At 45.1% G+C, this 17,597-nt stretch overlaps 2 protein-coding genes across 7 annotated transcripts in view; one reads left to right on the top strand and one right to left on the bottom strand.

The window, feature by feature from the left end:
• Positions 1-190: 190 nt before the first annotated feature.
• Positions 191-9,294, bottom strand: sgca (sarcoglycan, alpha). Of its 4 annotated transcripts, none has more exons than XM_086196559.1 (12): positions 8,567-9,294; positions 5,458-5,654; positions 5,046-5,171; positions 4,804-4,952; positions 3,906-3,972; positions 3,583-3,781; positions 3,327-3,495; positions 2,286-2,494; positions 1,801-1,827; positions 1,390-1,569; positions 1,264-1,290; positions 191-1,183 (listed from the first exon to the last, which is right to left on the bottom strand). In XM_086196559.1, exons 2-12 carry the CDS (start codon positions 5,492-5,494, stop codon positions 1,177-1,179), a joined length of 1,197 nt encoding a protein of 398 aa, XP_086052685.1. In that variant the 5' UTR covers positions 5,495-5,654; positions 8,567-9,294; the 3' UTR covers positions 191-1,176. The 4 variants fall into 4 exon arrangements, with proteins under 4 accessions (XP_086052685.1, XP_086052686.1, XP_086052687.1 ...); XM_086196560.1 differs by lacking the exon at positions 8,567-9,294 and adding an exon at positions 6,175-6,543; XM_086196561.1 differs by having other exon boundaries at positions 191-1,290.
• The window catches only part of LOC147239912 (neurabin-2-like), a 22,427-nt gene continuing 13,068 nt past the window's right edge, over positions 8,239-17,597 (top strand). The window contains exons 1-3 of one of the 3 annotated variants that reach the window (XM_086196556.1): positions 8,239-8,381; positions 8,659-8,934; positions 9,061-10,084. In XM_086196556.1, coding sequence (XP_086052682.1) covers positions 8,774-8,934; positions 9,061-10,084 — 1,185 coding nt within the window. In that variant the 5' untranslated portion in view covers positions 8,239-8,381; positions 8,659-8,773. Of the gene's footprint in view, positions 8,382-8,412; positions 10,085-17,597 lie in introns of those variants that run through there. The other 2 variants (XM_086196554.1, XM_086196555.1) reach the window with 2 other exon arrangements.

Here is a 17,597-nt window from a genome sequence, read left to right as displayed (position 1 = left end):
TCAACAGAGACGGAGGCGCCACAGATTCTCTTTTTTGAGCTCATACCAAGTACCAAGGCTAATATCCTGGTGTCCATACTGATACTTTAATATTGAAAACCAAACATTCAAGATGAAAAGACTCAATTTTTTCCCCCTTTTTTTTTCAATATTTCATTTATTTAAATCAGTATTTTTTATGAGGGGATTTTATGTTTTCAAAAGGACACACAGTAGTATCAACGTTTCCAGTAATCCACTCCTTCCTACTTGTTCAACAATTAGTGGCATGTATCCTGGCAATGGCTACGAATTTGGTACGATCCAGCATGGTGGAGTATACAGTAATGTATGGCACGATAAAATACAATACCGCACTATATGATACAATGATAGACAGTACGATACATACTGTACAATGCCATACAATATGATAAAGTACAATACGATGCTATAAGTACAATACAATACCCAGCAATACGATATATGATTCAGTACAATAGGATATGATACTATACAGTATGATACAATACTGTATAATACAATACGATATGATACAGCACAATACGATACAATATCATACAGTACGATACGATACGATACGATACACGACTGTACGATACAATACAATACAATACAATATGATCAAATACTGTACGATATGGTACAGTAGGGTACAATATCCTGTATGATACAATACAATATTCAGTATGATATAATATGGCACACAGCAATGTATAATATGATATTGTGCGATACAGTAAATTACCAAATGATATTGTCCCATATGGTACAATACAACTTGGATGTCGTCTGAGTCTTTTTCTTTCACACCCCTGGGTAACGCCGTTCAAGAAACTGTACACAGACTGTGCCGCATACAAAATATCACACAAGTTGTATATTTCCACATGTAACAGCTTCCTAGACGCACAACATACATGTACGGCAGCATGTTACACCGTCATTTAGTGGTGAAACAATTCACAAATGCTCAAGTGGAGTTTCTGATATTTTTATTCGTTATGAAAACTGGTGAAGTAAAAGTGGATCATAAACAGCAAGTACAACATCTGAGAAACTGCATACTACTCATGTTATTACAAGCACTGGAAGATTAAATATTGTCCACAGCAAATTAACAACAATGTAAGAATGTGGCAGGTGCCGGCCTTTCACACAAATCCACCGCGGTTCTCATTTCCTGCAAAACAGTGATGATGAGTGGGTGGGTTCTTTGCATCAGAACTCTGCGGCCTGAATGTGGGATCTGATTGATTTTACCTGGGCAGTGTGTCACAAAAGGGGTCACTACGGAAACAAACAGAAAACAATCCGGGTTATGAAGTGATGTGATCCGTTTCATTCACGTACCCGCTCTCGGTGGTGGTCGTGCGCTGAGGGTCTTACTGCTGGGCCATGATGAGGGGGATGCTGGGGCTGTCGGACTGCAGCAGCGGCGGCCTCTCGCCCGTGCGGCTGTTGAACATGGGCAGCGTGGACAGAGGTGGAGACGCTCCACGCTGTCCAGCCATGTTCCTCAGCTCCTCGGTGTTGTCATGAATAGTGTGGTGGTGGTAGAGCTGAATCCTGACAACGAAGTGTTTGGTATTCAGTGTACTGATTACATAATTCATCAAGTGGTTGAAAGTCTGACATAAAATTTGGGGTGAGTGAATATTTGAACATTTTCCGGCACCTTAGCTGGGAATTTGACAAAAAGAAGAAGAGGTTTTTTGCTCTTCAAGCTATAATGAAAATGAGCAAAAAACAGAGTAAACTGGAAATATGTCAGCGTAAAGTACACAACTTTGTACTTACTGGTTTGTTTTTGCATTCCTTTTGGCACTATGAAAAAAAAACAAAGAATAATCTGTCACCTTCATGTATATTAAGTAACGGGTTCTTCCACAGTTTAAACAGAACACTGCCATGATTTTCCAGGCAGCTGAGGGAAATTTTTACGACCTCCCTGAAACGTCTGTTTACTCGTGGAAAATAAACCAAGAAATCCATATCAAAATGTGACTAAAGCTAATAACAGCCTAAATGATTTGATACAACAGGAAACTCGAGGTCAAAGGTCACTGTGACAGACACACACTGTGCAGGTATACTGAGGCAATGCCTAATTTCCAGATCTCAGCATGAACTGAACTCAGGAAATCACCATCATTTTTCAAACCTTCCTAGCTTTACTTATGTCTTAAAGATTTTCCAGGCATGGAATTAGCCAAATTCCATGACTTTTCCGGGTTTTCCATGACTGTATGAAACCTGAGTTAAGATCCAAGTAAGATGCGTACACTCCCTCTCGTCGGCAGAACATGATGAAGGCCAGCAGCAGACACAGGATGACGGCAAGGATCAGCGGCACGATCACCGTCACAATGTAGTCGGGCAAAAAGTCTCTGCTTTCTGGAGATTCAGGAGGGCTGAAGTCGAATCCGGACTCCAGAATCCCCGAGCCCACGGTGGGAGCGGGCGGAGGCGGCGTCTGCAGGGTCAGATCAAACTGCGGGGGGGGGGGCGGACAACCACAGAGATCATTCAATTAATGAAATATCCAAAACGGTGCGGCAACACTGGCGCCCAACCTGGGGGGCGGGATCCTTCCCTTCCTAGACTCACAGGGAGGTTCCAAGATCATCAACAAGACTAAAGACAGAAGAATGCGGTCATCATTTTTGTGCTGTGAGAAAACAGTCAGCCCTGTGAGTTGTACTCAAGTATTCATCAAGTAGCTGTACTTGACCGGAGCTGCTTAGCCTTAGCGGGTGTTTTTATGCTGACAGCTGGAGGTGGGAGGCACGATGTGCTTGCAGGTCGTCCACCTGTCCCAGTTTTCATCAACGAAACCCTACAAGTTTGTCACAAGCATCCACTGGGACTCATGGATGAACAGACAAGACTTTGGAGGTCAAGGTCACTAAGGGCATCACAAGCTAACACGCCAGTACGCTAACTTAAGTAAAAAATCTCAACTGAGCCACTGTCATTTGTGTCGGAGCAACATTTGACGAGGAGTATCTGTACTTTACACCTGTACTTTGATATATATTTTATAACAGTTGTACTTGTCTTTTGAAAAAATTGCTCCAAAAGGGAGCTGCACTCCTGTTTCGTTGTGTGCTATGCAATGACAATAAAGGCTTCTGATAGTGATCTTTGATCTTTGAAGGAGTACGTGTACTTTAACTCTGGGGTGGAGTACTTTGTTACTGCAAAAATGTCAAAAGGGAATCTGAACTAACTCTAATTACAGCTTCAATATTACCTTTTAATCTCACATAACAGTTGCAGCACAGACTCGTTTGTTTGTTTGTTTGTCTGTCGTCAGGCCTCACCAGCTCAATCTTGCACCAGCTAACGCAGTTACTGGAAATGCTGCAGAAGTTACAGTCCCCAGGAGTCTTGACTTTGGCTCCGGGTTTGCACAGTTTTTGATATTCGGCTGTCAGAGACCTCTGGAGGCAACTTGAGAAGTACTGGTCAGACCCCACCTTCACGTACACACTGACACAAATCAGATTTTAGAGACAGAAATATTGATTTTTTTTTTTTTTTTTTTTTTTTAAAGGAAGAAGAAGTGTTTCTTTTTACCCTTCAAAGTGACCTGGAACAGGCAGAGGAACTCTGCCGCCCCGGTCCAAGGCGTTGGTGATATTAACAAATTCCAAAACTGTTGTGTTCCACAGCTTCTGTAAATCCTCCTTGATATCATTCTGAACAGTAGAGGGCAGCACCTTCTCAATCTCCCTCAGCGGGAGGAAGAATTCTGCCTGGTAGGGCAGGACGGAGGCTGGGAGCGACACAGACACGTCAGATGTCAAGCTTTTACGTGCATCATCTTCTTTTTCCACAGCACACGTTCTCCTCTCGTGTTCCTGTGCCATGCATTGATGAGAACTTGGAGTCACACGTACCATCTTTTATCTCCAGGATGATGGTGTGTCTGATGGCTGCGTAGCTTCGTTTGTTGATGGCGTGAACCTGCCAGACAAGAGTTCATCAGTACCACAGCGACGCTGTGAAAGACAGAATCTATTCAATAAATGTCACGCTTGGTTTCTCGTGTTATTCAAATCTTCTTCCTATCTGTCCGCCGGCTCTGTTTTTTTGCATTAGTTATTGATAGCCTACATGTCCCAGAATGCCTCTTGGTACCCCACTGAAAGCGCTGTAAATCCTGTCTACATGTTTTTGGTCAGAGGTACAGCTGTAATATTCGATTCCATTAAAAATGTAAACGTTTTTTAGGGTAAATTCAGTTAAATGGAGACTACAGAGCCACGGCGGAGATTCGTATCGCTTCCGTTTTTTGTTTTTTTTGACAAGTTGTTGACAAGAAGACAAGAAGTTCATGAATATTTGAAGATTTAGAAGGAAACTCAAAGCTTTTGTCTCTGAAGGTTTGACGTTTACCACTGAGGTTTCATGAAGCTGAAATTTCTTTTTTTTTAATATAATCTCAGTTTAAGCTTAAAATGATTCTCCTCTACCATCTCCCACAGGATATTTTTATCCTTCTGATCCATTAACCGATTTAAAAACAGCCAGAGACACTGATGGAGTTTTTATAAATATTCTCCTAAAACGCGAGGATTGTCTGAGGAACCTGGTAGAACTTAGATCGCCCGCCAAAAACTTTTACTCCTCAGCTTCTGTAGAAAATAGAAACAAGAAATACAAACAAACTGGAAAAGATTTTGGGCTTTTATGTAAATGTAATTGCCTTCACCCAACAGTTGTGATTTAGAGAAACCGTCAAAAAAAAACACAAAAAAAAAGGGTGGGTGTCCCCTGGGTGTCACGGCCGCGTACCTCAATCACAATGCTCTCTGCAGTTGTCGGAGTGCCGTAAAGGAAGCCGTTATCGCTGGGGGTCCTCTGGGTGAAGCGGAGCCACCCTGGGAGGTCTGGGAAATTCTGCCTGTTGCACTTAAAAACCATGGGGTCGTCGTACCACTGGCCTATTTGCATCCCACCAGAGGGAGGACAGGAATAAATAAGACGTTCAAGGACATGCACATGCTAGAGGCTGACCACATGATTCCGGCTCTTACTGAAGAGTTTTGACATGGGTTCAAAGTCTTTCAGGAAAATCTCTCTGTCCAGCTCATATGTAAATAATTTCCCCACTTGAAGGGCTTCAGGGTGAGCGCTGGCCCCCCAGGCGCTGACAGCACTCACTGTGACAAAGTGTCGAAAAAAAGAAAGAAGAAGAAGAAGCAGTGAGCGACTGAGATGAATGAAACAAAACTGCAAGAAATAAAACAAAACAAAATAAAACAAACACCCCCCCCCCCCAAAAAAAACATAAATCATGACATGAGACGTGTACCACAGCTGCTGTTGTGGTAAATCCTTGACATCAGGACACCACGTTCACACCAAGTAACACAAAGTCCAGACCAGCAAGACTGGACGGTGCGGTTAGGAACTCATGAAGCTGAATATTTTCAGGAGCGGACGTACCTGCGAGAAAGAAGAACCAGCTCCTGCAGCCTGCCATCTTGTTTTGGCCCGTGATTGACAGAGGCAAGTGGAGAGGGGATGGGCCAAGTTAGACGCCGCGTCCGAGTTATTTTTGCCTCGCTCGCCTCACAACACTGGGACGGGTGTCTGGGGCGTGCGGGTCAGTGGTACTGGGACTGCCGCTGTAGAACAATAAGCTGGATGAGCGATAAGTAAAAAAAGAGATTCTGAGTGTTAAGTTCTCTCACTGATGAGCAGCAAAGCGCTCAGGATGCTCTTCTTTTTTGAAATAAATTCATTTAGGGACTGAACTTGGGGAAGAAAAACAATGAATTTGGTAAAAATCTAAATCTCTTCAGTGTTTCTCTATACTGAAAAAGTTACAGTCCCATGTCATACAATCGCCACATTTATGGCACAGGCAGTGAGCTTCTATGCAACCCATTTCAACACTTAACTTCTGCTGAAGTTTGAGTGTCGCTCTCTCCAACGATCACGCTTCTTTAACTCTGCAGTACTTTGAGATTCGCCACGGATGAAAAGTGCATTGTTAATGCTTTTTTTTGTTGTATTTAAATGTATGATTCTACTCAAATCAAAGTTTTGAGCGGTAGCCATTTTAAAATGTGTAATTTTTATGCGCGCGTCCTTTTTAATGAATTGCTCACTTTTGCAAACATACAGCCAGTAAATGTGTCAATAAAAAAAACAACCCACCAATTATTGGCTTAACTGGCTCAAGGGCACCAGCGTGTTCGCCGTGCAGCAGCACCGGTGAGAACTGCAGCTGTAGACGGCACCACCGCCCCTCTGGAGCGTGATGCACATCCTGTCTGCACGGAGCCTTCGGGCAACATTACTGTGTCCTTCAGCCTGGACCTTCACCTGCTGTGAGGCAGGGCAGGAAGGAGGGGGACGGGACGTGGAAGATAGTCAAGTCTCCATGGAACTGTCGTTTTTTGTTGTTGTTGTTGTTGTTTTCAGTGGGTGGGACAGTTGTGTTTGGCTCTTCAGTGAAATCAGCCGCCGCGGGATTGAGAAGCGGAGACAGCGTAGGAAGATGTTAAACCATCTCTCACCAAAAATAGGAAGTGCTTTGTCTACCTACAGAGTTCATGTGAAAATGCAGCCACCAGCAGCACAGATACAGGGTGCAGGAAGCAGCAATGTGGCCTGCAAATAAGGGATGTCTTATTGGTCAAGACAGTTTGAAAGGACTACAGATGTACTGGGTCCTAAAGCCAGACCACTTCTCTGATTTCTACACGGGCCTGTTGAGCTCTGGCTTGTGGATTATGTGGTTGTGGTTACCGTGCGGTTATTACCTTAGCTAATACAGCAGTGCTGTTCAGAGCGTGTCGTCCGTCTGTCTCTCAGCAATATTACACCAAAACTACAGAGTCGACTCTGATGAAGCTATACGTTTATGCTTTACGTTTATGTGTTTTCTTTCAACAAAAATGTCCAAAAACTACTAAGGTGAAGTGGAGCATTGGCCAAGATGGACATTTGTACACTTTGGGGCAGATGTTTCCTGAAAAACCGCATCATTTCTGACTGATGTGACAAACACAGGTTGCCTCAGTCATAATTGATCAATTTTTTTTTTAATGATACACCCCTCTGAGTTTGCTATGCAACTATATCCATTCACTTACTTCTTCAGCATTGGTACTTTTAGCTAGTTAGCCACTTGAAGCTAGCATAGCCAACCTAACCTACACTTCAACTATTTATTGATTACTTTTTCACTTCAGTCGTTTCCCCTTAGAAACCTAAGAAACTTCTTAACATTCTCAATAACAGCTTAATATATTAACTGTTTTATCCTTACAAGGTGACCTATTTTTACCGTTTATTAGGACATGAAGCTAATTAGCTTTAACTAGCTTCCGGCTTGCTAACTGTTTTCATATACAGTACAGCAGATTAGCTTTACTTTCTCGTAGTGTAACATCAGACTCCGTATTTGCATATATTGTATCTATTACTTGTGTATCCATGAATATTTCTTTTTTTTTTTAGTTCATTTTAAGATTTGTTGTTGTTGTTGTTGTTCAAGCTTTTTCAAATACTTGAGCGTAACACCAAGCATAGATTGCTGAAAGTATTCAAGTATTGGAGTGCTGGATCATTAGGTTAACGTTACAATGAGAGATTAAATAACTTTACTTATCACTCAGAATGTTAAATACAGTATTGTTAACAATTCTTTTGCTCTGTTACCACTTTGGCGACACATACAAAAAAAAATGCCTTTATGCAGGGCAGGCTAATGCTCACTAACCATTTCAGTTTCTTTTAGCTTCAGTCATTTCCTTTTCAATTCTTATAACACTCAGTTACAGCTTGTTTTATTTTCAACTGTTTATCCTCATAAGGTTTGTTATTTTCACAGTTAAATAGCACATATGAATGAATAGCTTCCTGCATGCTAGCTGTTTTCACAGAGTTACTTTCAGGTACTTTTCCACTGGACTCAATATGTGGATTTGCAAATTTTTTTAACTTATGGATTTATTTTTATCGATTGAAATTTTTTTTGTTCTTATTTAATTGTTTGAATTTAAATTGGCTGAATAAACCACTTTGCATAGATTGCTAAAAAAAAAAAAAAGTAAAATATTCAACTTTGCTATGAGATAATTTTACCCATCAAAACAACAAACAAAACTTTTCTTCTAGCGCTTCTTTTGTTAACAGCTTCTGATAGTCATAATAAATCAGTTGTGTGTGTGTGTGCGTGTGTGCAGGCTAGCTAACGTGCAGCTACAGCTACATCCTGGAACAGGGGAGGGCGCTAGGACCCAGCGGCTGTCTCCTCCATGCAGCAGCGCTCTGCCGCTGCGAGAGGAGGACCAGAAATCTGCAGCTCACAGAATGAAGAGATCAGAATGATGCTGCCTTTAAAAAGGGATTAAAACGTAAGCAATCTGTCGTCAGCTGCGGTAAATCCGCGGCTCATTACTGCTCTGCTTTTCGGTCAAAATGTTTTTTTTTATTTTTCAAAGTTGTTTTTTTAATATAACGATTAATGCAATCATCTGTGAGAGTTAGATTTGCAACGCTGTTACTGCAAGCGAGCTACTGACAGATGCATCGTGCTCACTTTCTCTGTTGCATTGGAGGAGAATTGCAGCGGATGCAGGCGGGCCTCTAATACGAGCTGTTGTTTTTGTTTCTCTCCATCTGCCGGTCCAGCGTGAGCGCCACCCCGCCACCGTCAGCCTGCCGGGGGGACGACGGAGATTCGCCAGTGGGAGAAGAGAAGGGAGACATGCCGTCGCTCAGCATCCGTTGCGACGCTTGACTGACCATGATGAAGACCGAATCCACATCCAAGAGCACCGGCTCTGGCTCCTCGCTCAGGAGCCCATCCCCGCATAGGAACGCGTACGAGGCGGGGATGCAGGCCCTGAAACCCGTTAAAGACAATGCTTCAAACGGGGACATGCAGGAGGGCCCCCGAGGGCGCAGGTACGGCTCCAATGTGCACCGCATAAAAAATATGTTTCAGCAGATGCAGACCACATCCTCTGTCGATGCAGAGGGGGAGGAGGGCGCAAAGAACAACGACAAAACGGTCCGTCTCTCCCTCCCTAGAGCCGGGAGCCTGAACGAAAACGTGGACCACAGCGCGCTGCTGAAGCTCGGATCCACCGTGTCCGAGCGCGTCAGCAAGTTCGACACTAAACCGGAGAACGGGCACCAGCGGGCCTCCTCCCCCAGCTACTCCAAGCTGCAGGAAACCCGCCGCATCTTCGAGCAGCAGCAGGAGAGACAACAGCAGGAAAAGCTGGCCACCACCAGAGTCCTGCTGAAGCCAGACAAGGCCTCGGGCTTCCAGGATGGCAGGTTGGACGTGGTGGCGCGCTTTAATGGCAGCACAGAATCCTTAGACAGCCTGGACACCAGTGATGCAGTGTCCCCCACGGTCAGTCAGCTCAGTGCCGTGTTTGAACGGGCAGCAGAGCTCCGGAACAACCTTAACCGCCTCTCCTCTACGCCACCACTCCCTTCCAGGGGGGTCAGTGCCAAGGTGGGTGTGTTGAACTCCAAAATAATCACCAAGAGGGTCAGTTGTACCCTTTCCAACCAGGAGGAAGACATTAGCAATCAGAAGGGTCAAGAGGGGCCTTCGAGGAGCTCCAGGAGGGGGCTGACAGCCGACAGCATCAACGGGGGTCAGTTTTCTAGTGGTTTAGGAGAGCAAAACGAGCAGAGAGAAAAGACTGTTTCGGATGCAGGCGTCGAGGCCAAAGCTGAGGAACGCTACGGCGCCAAGAAGCCCACCAGCACAACAGAGAATGGAGAGACCGACAAGCAAAGCTCCACAAAGGGCAGCGAGACGCTCAGCCAGGAGGGGGACATGGTTAAAGACGAGGAGGAGGAGGAGGAGGAGGAGGACAGGACTCTCAGAGACGACCAGTCGGGCCGAGACTCTGTGGATATCAGTAGCTACAGCGCTGTAGGGGGGGACTACGGTGGCAGCCAGGTGGATGAGGAGGAGGATGAGGAGGACGACCGCTATGAGCCTGAGTCCAGCTGCGTGGAGATTTCTGGGTTGCCTGTGGAGGAGGACCCGCCCCCTTCTAGGAAGATCCGCTTCAGCTCGGAGCCCATCAAGGTGAGCAGATGTGCAGAGGAGAAACAGGTCATCTTTATACTCTCGGAGCTTCTCCAATTAAGCTGAGCTGGAGGATTCTCACTCATAATTATTTGAGGAGGACCGTTGAACTGGCCCTTATCGGAAAAAAGTCTTACCCAGCACCTCTGTCAGCTGTTTGGATGAAATCACTCAGCTCCTGCTGCGGTCAGAAGGATGCTGACATTTTTATTTTAGCCTGGTTCAACATGGGGGTTTTGTAAACACTGCTAACACCCTCCCTCCGCTGTAGCCACACACACACACACACACACGCACTCAAAAGTGGAGGTATGAAATAAGAATAGAAGCCTCAGAGGAACATTTGTTACCTCAAAAGTACAACGTAGTCTTCAGGAGGCCAGAGGTCAGAAGCCTCACCAACAGAAAGGCTACAAAGTGAACTACATTTGTCTTCCCCAGGCATTTGTACCTTTTACATAGACACCATTTTTGAGTATCCACTAAGTGAGGAGCAGGCAAAGAATAGATCTGTCTTGTTTTTGTAAAGGTTCTCCGCCGTGACCGGTAAAAGGTCAGCAGATCGGCAGCTGATTGAGGTTGGAATGGAGGGTTTTTAGTGTTTTAGAAAGAGGAAGTGATGACTGGAATTTCATCTTTGGCCAGTCGGATGAGTGAGAGAAGAGACAAGGAGGAGGAGGTAGAGTTGGTTTTAAATGTCTCTGTGCGTCTGGGGGTGTAATGATCCGGAGAACAGCATCAGATCCTCTCCAGCTCAGACTCTCGGCTCTGCTTTTTGCCTTCAGGACTGACTCTGCCAGCTAAAGTGGGTCCTGACATTGTGCATCACACACACATTCCTTCACGCAGAAAGCCATTTCAGTGACTAAGGGCTCCTGTCCCGTATCACGAGCGATAAAGTTGCTCTATGCTCATCGCTGCACATCATCCAGTAATGTTTGTTCAGCCAAGCTGATATTTCACCAGCCAGAGAGCCTGACTCCCTTTAGACATAAATACTTTTTGAAGAGGTTTGGCAGAGATATAAAGACAATTTAAATCAATACACCCTTAAAAGAAAAAAGTTTTACATTCTGTGAAATATATTGTATCTGTGTAAGTTAGCAGATGTAAGTTAGCACAACAGGTAGGACGTCTGGTTCCCTCAAATTGAGTCGTTTTCTGTTTAATGCCTGAAATAAGGTCCGTGGTTCACTCAAGGTTCAGATGTTTAAACATTTGGGCTCGAAAGTGTGTCAGTAAATAACAAGTGAAAACAGCGGTTTGCTAACGGGTGGCGGAAAAAAGAACAGAAGTGAAAACTAGCTAGAGGCCTTGTACTTCAAGTGACAGAATTATGCTTCAGAAATCATAACCGTGGTGTTGATTCCTGAAGTTTATCTTGTGAAACAAACTGCGTATGTTCCATATACTTTTTGGAGACGCTAACTTCCAGGTTGGCACGGAAAACTACATCATCCCTGCTGCACTCTGTTGAATTAAGTTGATACGCCTCTAGAAATACACCCAGGAGTTGCTAGCTTAGCTTAGCACAAAGACAGGGAACAGGGGTAATGGCTAGCTTAGCCTCCTTAGCTCCTCCCAAAGAACATCCCCACAGCTCTTTGCCTGAGGTGCAGTCACATATGTCAGTGCACCAATCAGGATTATTGGATGATTTAGCCTCTGTCAATACAATCTAATCAGTCCACATCCGCCCAGTAAGGGTGGGATTTTTTTCAGGGATTTGCACCACATAAATTTGTAGGCTGGGAATGCAGGCTGGGAAATCTCTGCAGCGCCACAATCTTTCATCTGGAGTGGGATTTTGACACACATTTTGCCTGTAGTAAATATAGTACCTCCTTTGACTGAGGTATTGCATAAGGCCAATGATTCCAAAACAGAGGGTACATAGTTTGTCTGTGGGTATGCAAAAGTATTAGTAGTATCCTTTCACAAATAAACCAGCGTTATGTGTTTTTTTTTTCCCCCTCACTCAGTTTCTGGAAAGAACTGCTCCTATTGTTCCTCTGATTGGCTCTGACCCTGAGCCATCGCACGAGCCAATCAGAGACAGAGAAGGGCTGTGTGGGAGGGTCTTCTGGGTATGTGCCTGCTGTTGTGTGTCCTGTCCCCGCAGGGTAGCATAAAATCAAGGCCTTTAATCGAGGAGAAAACGGTCAGTAGACGCAGAACGTCACCTGACGACTGAGTCCCGACTCTTGAAACATCTACATCAGGGCCGCTAGCTCCAAGTCTGCTAGCATGAACGTTAGCACTGCTAGCATTCATGTTAGCGCTGCTAGCCTAGCCACTGGTGGTGCCAGCGCCAGGCCAGGAAAATATTGGACTTCTGTGCTGGGGCAATTTTGATGCACGAGTCTGCACCAGGGTGCTTCATTTTAAATGGTTTGTTGTGACAAACGCAGGAACTTCATCAACAAAACAAAACAGCTCCTCTAGTGTTCTGGAGGCTGTCAGTACGCATTACCTATTTTGAAATCAACATAAATAGGATTAAAACGCAGCCTGTAACACCTTATAACGCAAGCATGTGCCGCTGTATAATAAATGTTTGCTAAGCTTATACTGAGCTCCAATATGGGTGGGAGCGTGCTTCCTCCGCCATTCTGAAAATCCCACAAATCCGTATAGTCTGAGCCCACTATGTCTGTCATGCAATTGTAATGCAGGCAGGGGGAACAACCAGACTTCTATCAGAATATTTCATCCTTGGGAGATCAAAGATGGAGGAAGTGTTGCGAAGGGGTGTGATAAAGAAGTCGTAGCTTTGATAAAAGCAGAATTTGGTTGTGATCCTGCAGCCGTCATCAGAGAATAACCTCCTCCCGAGTCCCTTCACACTGTATCATTGTGCCCTTTGTTATGGAGATTGATGCAGGGGTGGATGAGAGTAAAGAGGGGGGGTTGAGGTCAAATGGGAGGGGTGTTATTATGCAGCTCAAATGTCATGCGACTGTATAACTGCCAGCTCTTAAGTCACAGTGCTCTCTTGAACAGGAAGTGACAGTTTTTAGTGCATATTTCCCCTCTGTGCTGTTATTCAGCTCTGGGCCTCGGTTGTTGTGGTGATGTTGGCTGGTTGGACGTCTTGTCCGTCTTTGTCCCCGTTTTACACTCCCCTCTGTCTGTCTGTTTCTGTCGTCTCGAGCTGAGAAAAATAGCAGTTCTGCTTGTGGTAGAGTTCACACTCGAGGCTTTGTCTGCTCCTCCTGACACTCTTTCCCTTGCTCCTTCTTTTTTTTCCCCCCTCCCTTTCACTCTTTGTCACCAGTCTCCTACTGTTAGTAAAAATAGCAGCATTGTTATCGTCACAGACTCGCCTCGCTTTCAGGGCCGCCGTCTTCTCGAACACAGGAAGCTGCCTCTCATGTCTTATTTATTGCGTTAGCTTGTTTGTTTAGGCTTCATTCAAAGTCTTTCAGTATCAGTCCACTATTTTAGCATGTCGTGTTAGCATGTACTCTCCTGATGTGCTGTTGTTTTTAATTAGTCATTCTACTTCCTTAAAACACACACACACACACACAAACACACACACACACACGATGAGATAATCTTGTGTGTCCTCGCTCCAAATACTGTTAAAATCTGATTTATTTTTATTGCAGCAGAATCCCCTTCCTCACTCATCATGTAACCTGCTCTCACTCACACTACCCCCCCCCCCCCACACACACACACACACATACACAAACACTTTCTTGTGGGTTTCTGTTGCCTAAGCAACTCTGAGTCTTGTCATCCTGTTCAAAGAACACCTATGATTTTCTTTCACGCTGTATCATTAACACAAACAACGACTGTCCTTATGCTGCGATAAACAGGAATATCAGCTTTAAGGTTGCGGCCACAACACTAAAACGCAACCTTTGGTGGATTCCGTTCAAGCTCAGGTCAGCAGACGAGAGCTCACCTGGGGAGAGATAATGCATCGCAGTATGTCCAGGTATCCTCAAAGTGTCCATTACTTGGACTCAGCGCTACTGCAGTATTTCATACCGCACATTACTCACAGCAAGGAGGCGTTGGGAGACCAGACAGATTATCAGCAAGGTCACGCTGCCCCACTTTTCCATTCAGCGGCAGCGGTGGTGGTGGTGGGCTGCGTGTGATGTGCCCAATCGCTCAGGTTACGGCAAGAAGCCACATTATGCAACGTCTCACTGGTGGTGTCTGAGAGCTGTTTTGTCACTTCTAACCTGCCATTATTGCGTCAATCACACAGCAGACGCTCGCAGTGAGCCCAGGCTCTTGTTCCAACTCGCTCCTTGCAATGATTAATTGATCCCCTGGGAAGAAAGTGAAGGATAAGGCTTGATATTCCGTAATTGCTGTATTTATCATACATTTGCTGATAATATCATATACATGTACAGTGTCATAGACGTGTACAAAAGGGTTTGTAACGACAAAAATCATCACATCCAATATTTTAAGGACTCTGTATGGCGCACAGAGCAAGTAGAAGTACGAGGTTCAGGGTGTCGGATAAAAGAAAAGAAAAACTGGTTTGTAATTAAGATTTAAATGTTGAGTCGTGCTGATTAATGAGGCGCTCGTCAAGGAGCTCAGCAGGGTGCAGATTCTAGAGATTCTGATACTCTGATAGTAAGTTTGTTAAACACCCAAAAAAGTGTGCATTCGCTTCTCACAAATAGGTGTCTTGAGCTCATAAAAACATTTTTTTTCTTTCCTGCATCACTTCTCAGTGACGCAGGAATGCAGAAAGAGCCAGCCATGTGAAACCAATGGCGACTGACGGCTAACGATAGCAGCGTAACTGTCCAGAAACATTAGTTCACAAGCTGAAGTGGATCATCTGCTGTAACCCATGTCTTCTTTATCCAGCCGTGCGCTCGGCAATCCACAGACGCTTTGTTTTGAGCTAAAAACAAATGCTAACTCTCATGTTTGGCGCCCCTTCGGAGTCGCAGCAATCACGACCGTGTCACACCTCCATTCGAGCCAACTCGCTTGTTCACAGTCGCGTTAAACTTTTTTTTTTTTTAAGCTCAGATCAAAGTGACGATGGACTCGCGTCAAGCTAAATCTCCGTTGCTGGCTCTTGCTGCATCCTGATGAAGTGATGCAGCCATGAAAAAGAAAAAAGAAAAAAAATCACCTTTCATGAGCTCAAGACACTTATCTGTAAATTTCCATCCATCCATTGTCTTCCGCTTATTCCTGTTAAGGGTCGCGGGGGGGCTATCCCAGCGTCAACAGGCGAGAGGCGGGGTTCACCCTGGACAGGTCGCCAGTCCATCGCAGGGCCAACATACAGAGACAAACAACCATTCACTCTCACACCTACAGTCAATTTAGAGAATCCAGTTAGCCTAGTCCACAATTGCATATCTTTGGACTGTGGGAGGAAGCTGGAGTACCAGAGAGAACCCACACAGGAACAGGGAGAACATGGAGACTCCACACAGAAAGATCCCGTGCCCCGAGCCGGGACTCGAACCTGGAACCTTCTTGCTGTGAGGGGACAGTGCTGACCACTGCACCACCGTGCAGCCCTTATCTGTAAATTTGAAAGGCAAAACTGGGGTTGTTTTGAGATGACGTATCACGTTAATATCAGCATAGCATTGAAGTATTTAGTACAAGACTGTGATAGTAGAACCCTGACACAGTCGTTCTTAAATAATCACTTCAGTGCAATAGAATTCATTTGCGGTCCATCTCAGTCCCCGTGCAGAAGAAGATCAAACATACCAGCAAAAAGGCAAAAAAAAAAAAAAAAAAGCAGGAATCAAGCGTTTATTCACTGCCTTGTCACGTCAGTGTCCAAGGAATGTGACAACTGAGATGAGATGAGATAAACAACAACAAAATACAAACACAAGCACCATGTACGACTTCCTTTCTACAAACTCCAGCTGGTAGCAAAGTAGACATTTGGATATTCAAAATGCAGCGCAAGGTGAAAGATGCAGGATGTTTTTTCCTTCTGATTGTAATATAATGTAGTACAAATATACACACTGCTTGTAAACAGTCATAGTATTACGGAGAGTTCCAGTAGACTCGATCAGCTCTCAGCAGCTGATGTGACTCCCCAGAGTCGCAGCGTTAAGCCCAAACATGACTGTGAAGCAAAGACTGGCCTGCCAACATAGATGGGCCCTGTCTGGTGCCGTGCAACCGTTACTATGACGAACTGACCACATCCATTATTCTCTGCCTGCATGTATTACATCTGGGATCTGGATTACTGGCCACCAATTTTAAAGGGCTTTAGAAGCAGTTACGTGACTCTTTGTATGATATAAACCGTGGCGTTTTACGCGCTGTTACGTGTTATTTTGACGGTGACTTGAAGCATCACTCATGCATTCTCTCTCTAATGGGTGGTGTTGTGGTGCGTTTGCAGCGTATTAATGCTTCAGGAAATTTCTTTACGCATCAGCGTTAATGGCTTTTGGTTAAAAATAAAAAGGGAAATAGCAGCGAAAGTTGAACGAGCCAGTAAACGAGTGCAATAAGAGCGAGAATTGTGTGACGGAAAGTTGGGTGCTAGAGAATGTGGAGACTGAGTGGAAACACTATTCCTGTTGTGAAAAACCGATGGCACAACCTCCACACATCCTATTGGCGGCATCCAAAATTAGATCTCTTTTTGGAGAGTCAAGAAGGAAAGAAACACAGCAATTGACGTGCTGCTGTGGCCGGCGGGAGGGGAGGGGAGGGAGGAGGGTTACTGACTGTTACCCAATCACATGGCAGCCAGCAGGCCGTCGTGGGGAGGGAGCAGAGAGAGCTCTATCATTTTGCCATCTCTTTGTCACGACAGCAGCATTGTAAAATGGTAGTTGTCACCATCTTCAATATCTTTTACAGTCCCAGAGGAATGCTGCTGGTGAGTGGTTGTAGCTAGCTGCCTGCCTAGCTTTTGTAGGACATCCCAGGCGGCTGGCAGGCAGAGGGAGGGAGGGAGGGAGGGAGGAAGGGAGTTTCCTGGCCATCTGTTAGCTCCTCTGACCTACTATCTGCCACAACTGGAACAGCGTCATTCTCCAGCCCTGCCCACCCCCACCACCATGCCTTTAATCCAACTGTTTGTCTTCCAAAGATAGCCACCTCACCATCGGAGTTGAGCTCCTGCTCCACATACGTAGGTGAGGTCGGGGTGATCATGTAGGACTTGATTAGTCGGCTCGGGGCGAGGGATCATCTCACATATAAAGAGAGGGAGCGCATTTTCCTCGTGGAAGTGAAAGTGTTAATCCTCTGTCTGCATCACAGCACCCGTCCTGAACTCGTCCAGGGCCGAAGGTCATCACATACATCTGATCTGGAGTGTTTTTTTTTCTCAGTGCCACGTTAAATGCTGCGTCTGATCCTCTGCAGTGTCGTGGGCGTAAAACGAGGGCGCCACAAACCGCCAGCTGTGGCGCCCTTGATCTCTAAACTCAAGGGGTGGCGCAGTGCCACGTGAGAGCGTCACAGCAGGCACGGAGGCTTTGGAGCGCACGCTTGTTTATTATTTTTTTTCTGTGTTACT

Source organism: Aulostomus chinensis, chromosome 23 (assembly GCF_037954235.1).
Source record: "Aulostomus chinensis isolate RoL2024-O1b breed Wild chromosome 23, RoL_Achi_v1.0, whole genome shotgun sequence".
Lineage (NCBI taxonomy): Eukaryota > Metazoa > Chordata > Actinopteri > Syngnathiformes > Aulostomidae > Aulostomus > Aulostomus chinensis.
Note: the sequence above shows the minus strand (reverse complement) of the source record. Positions and strands in the feature narration are given on the sequence as shown.